The sequence below is a fragment of the Lathyrus oleraceus genome, chromosome 7, assembly GCF_024323335.1.
Source record: "Lathyrus oleraceus cultivar Zhongwan6 chromosome 7, CAAS_Psat_ZW6_1.0, whole genome shotgun sequence".
Taxonomy (NCBI): Eukaryota; Viridiplantae; Streptophyta; class Magnoliopsida; order Fabales; family Fabaceae; genus Lathyrus; species Lathyrus oleraceus.
Window position 1 is genome coordinate 548,400,598 of NC_066585.1, and position 2,526 is coordinate 548,403,123.

Here is a 2,526-nt window from a genome sequence, read left to right on the forward strand (position 1 = left end):
GAACTTTCATGTTATGTGAATTTGTTAAATTCTCTTGTTTGTATAATCATAGATATTATGGGACTCAAAGATGAATATAAATATTAGGACTATATGAGTTGGACTTTAGAGTAAAATTTTATTTGAGGATCCAACTAGCCAATGGATTACCACAACTCTCAAAGATTATTTTAATCTAAAATCAAGATTTAGAAATTGGTTTAAATAATTGATTGCCATTCTTGTATCTTGATATGGAACATTAACCATAATTGAATAATTTACGGATTTATAGCCATAATTGAATAAATTTCGGATTTGTAACTATAATGACTAATTCAAATTTATCTCATTCGAATAAATCCCTATTTATCACCCCAATAAAAAATATACACATGTTTAAAAGCTCTAAATTGCATAAAAACTTAAATGTAAAAAAAAGAGTTATTAGTCTTAAATGAATTAAATCTATTTATTAAATATTTTTTACTATTTAAACAGAACACTCTCACATATATGTCATCATAGAACCCACAAAATCTATTCTATACATTAAGCCGTTCAAATAATTCAATCTCAAAGAGAAACATTCAATCTCTTAACGATATAAGAAAATATTGTGTTTTGTTTCATAGTATCACCATTCTCTCTTTTCTTTTAGATTCTTATTCTTTTGCAATCATGCGTCCACCACAAAGAAGAGTAAATTACAAGATTAGAGACAAAGTGGAAGTATGCAGTAAAGAAGAAGGGTTTGTTGGTTCCTACTTTAAAGCTACAATTGTTTTGTGTCTTCAAAATGAGAAATTTGTGGTTCGTTACGAGAATCTATTGTTAGATGATGAGTCTGAGCCTCTCACAGAAATAATTTATCGAAGAGAACTTCGGCCATTACCACCACGTGTTCGCAATTCAACCAAATTCCATTTCAATCAAAAAGTAGATGTTTTTGATAACGATGGTTGGTGGTTAGGAGAAATCACAAGTGAAAAGATCCTCTTAGAAAATTATTATTATTACAAGGTATATTTCAACACTACCGGTGAGACGATTTGTTATTCTTGTGATCGGATTAGAGTTCATCATGAATGGATTTATGGAGAGTGGATCTTGGATATATAATTCTTCTCGACGATTTAATATCCTATTGATCGGATTAGGGTTCATGGTGAATGGATTTTTGAAGAGTGAATCTTAGAAATATAATTCATCTCATCATCATGAGTCATACTTTATCAAGACTTTAAATCTTTTATATTGTATTTACAATTTATAGAAATTAACCTTTTGTTTTATGTATTTTGAAGTAGTAACTAACTACAAGTTATAATATTTTAATTTTTTTTTTTTTGTTAAGTTTGTGATTTTCTCCTAATTATTTGTGTGTACCTTCCTCATTCTTTAATTCATTTTATAAGGGATTAAATAAAATGTACTGTTAGTGTAAAAAGATTTATCCTGTCAATGCTTACCATCATCCGTTCGCGTAACTTTATATATTTTCAAAATAAAAATCAAATAAATTTCAATATTTAACATTTATGATTAATAAATGGTGTAAAATTCTTTTATATTTGTCACTGTATTTTAATTAAAAAACTTGTAAAATATTAATTTTGCAATTAAAAGTGATTGTGCTACATGTACAATTTATTTTAGATAGTTTGCAGTCAAGAGATAAATTTTTTATTAGCGACGGATTCACTTGTTAATAACTACATAATTTTTTTCGTATTAAAAACTAATTAATTATTTCTATTTCACTAAAAATAAGTATTAATCCAATAAAAATTAACAAATCATTTTATTTATGAAGAAAAAAATGTGCACTGATATGAGAAATATATTTAGCACTGATACGTTTTGAACAATGTCCCACCTTCCTTATGCCAAGGTATCTATCTCATCCTCACTTCAATTTCAATGCTATCTGCATAATTACGTTGGCATTAATGGATGAACCATTCTTGCTAACACCATTTTTATGGAGCTATTACATGTATACAACATATGCCTTCTACATTAATCTTGTTTCAATAAGAAACTTTCAATCAGGTTTACGATAAAATGCCATATACATTATACCGAATCCCCAATTACAGATGTAATATTGCTGATTCGGTAGTCTCTGCATCCGCATCATACTGCAATTGCGGTGTGATTTGAAATCATGCGTCCAACCACATTAGAATTCGCATCAAACAACTTAATCAATATTGCTTCACATAGTTTCATCGTAATTCAAAGTTTGAGAACCTAAAACCTCAATTTACATCTCATTTGTAATGTAAAAGATTAACATCAAGAGTTTTTTAATGATGTATTTCACATATCTTTCAATAAATATTCACGTCGCAATGGCTGCAATACGCATCGCAGCAACCACAATGGCCATAATTGCAACACACGCATTTGCATCCGTGACCGCAACCACAATTTAAAACCATGCGGCAGAGGAAACCCTAAAAAAGGACTCGGCGTTCCAGATTTTGCCTACAACCTCACACGAAAATACCAAGACATAACCCTGACACAACACCAAACTAT

General features: G+C 29.3%; 1 protein-coding gene across 1 annotated transcript; it reads left to right on the plus strand.

Moving 5' to 3' along the window:
* The first annotated feature begins 660 nt into the window (after positions 1–660).
* Positions 661–2,145, plus strand: LOC127104950 (protein AGENET DOMAIN (AGD)-CONTAINING P1-like). Its single transcript, XM_051042086.1, has 2 exons — positions 661–1,002; positions 2,035–2,145. The coding sequence occupies exons 1-2, from the start codon at positions 661–663 to the stop codon at positions 2,143–2,145; spliced, it is 453 nt and encodes a 150-aa protein (XP_050898043.1).
* Positions 2,146–2,526: the final 381 nt, after the last annotated feature.

Excerpts from the sequence above, each read along its gene's own strand:
- LOC127104950 (XM_051042086.1), top strand. The coding sequence starts at position 661 with ATGCGTCCACCACAAAGAAGAGTAAATTACAAGATTAGAGACAAAGTG. Across the intron at positions 1,003-2,034 it reads AAAATTATTATTATTACAAG|GTTTACGATAAAATGCCATA; the intron begins GTATATTTCAAC and ends ACTTTCAATCAG.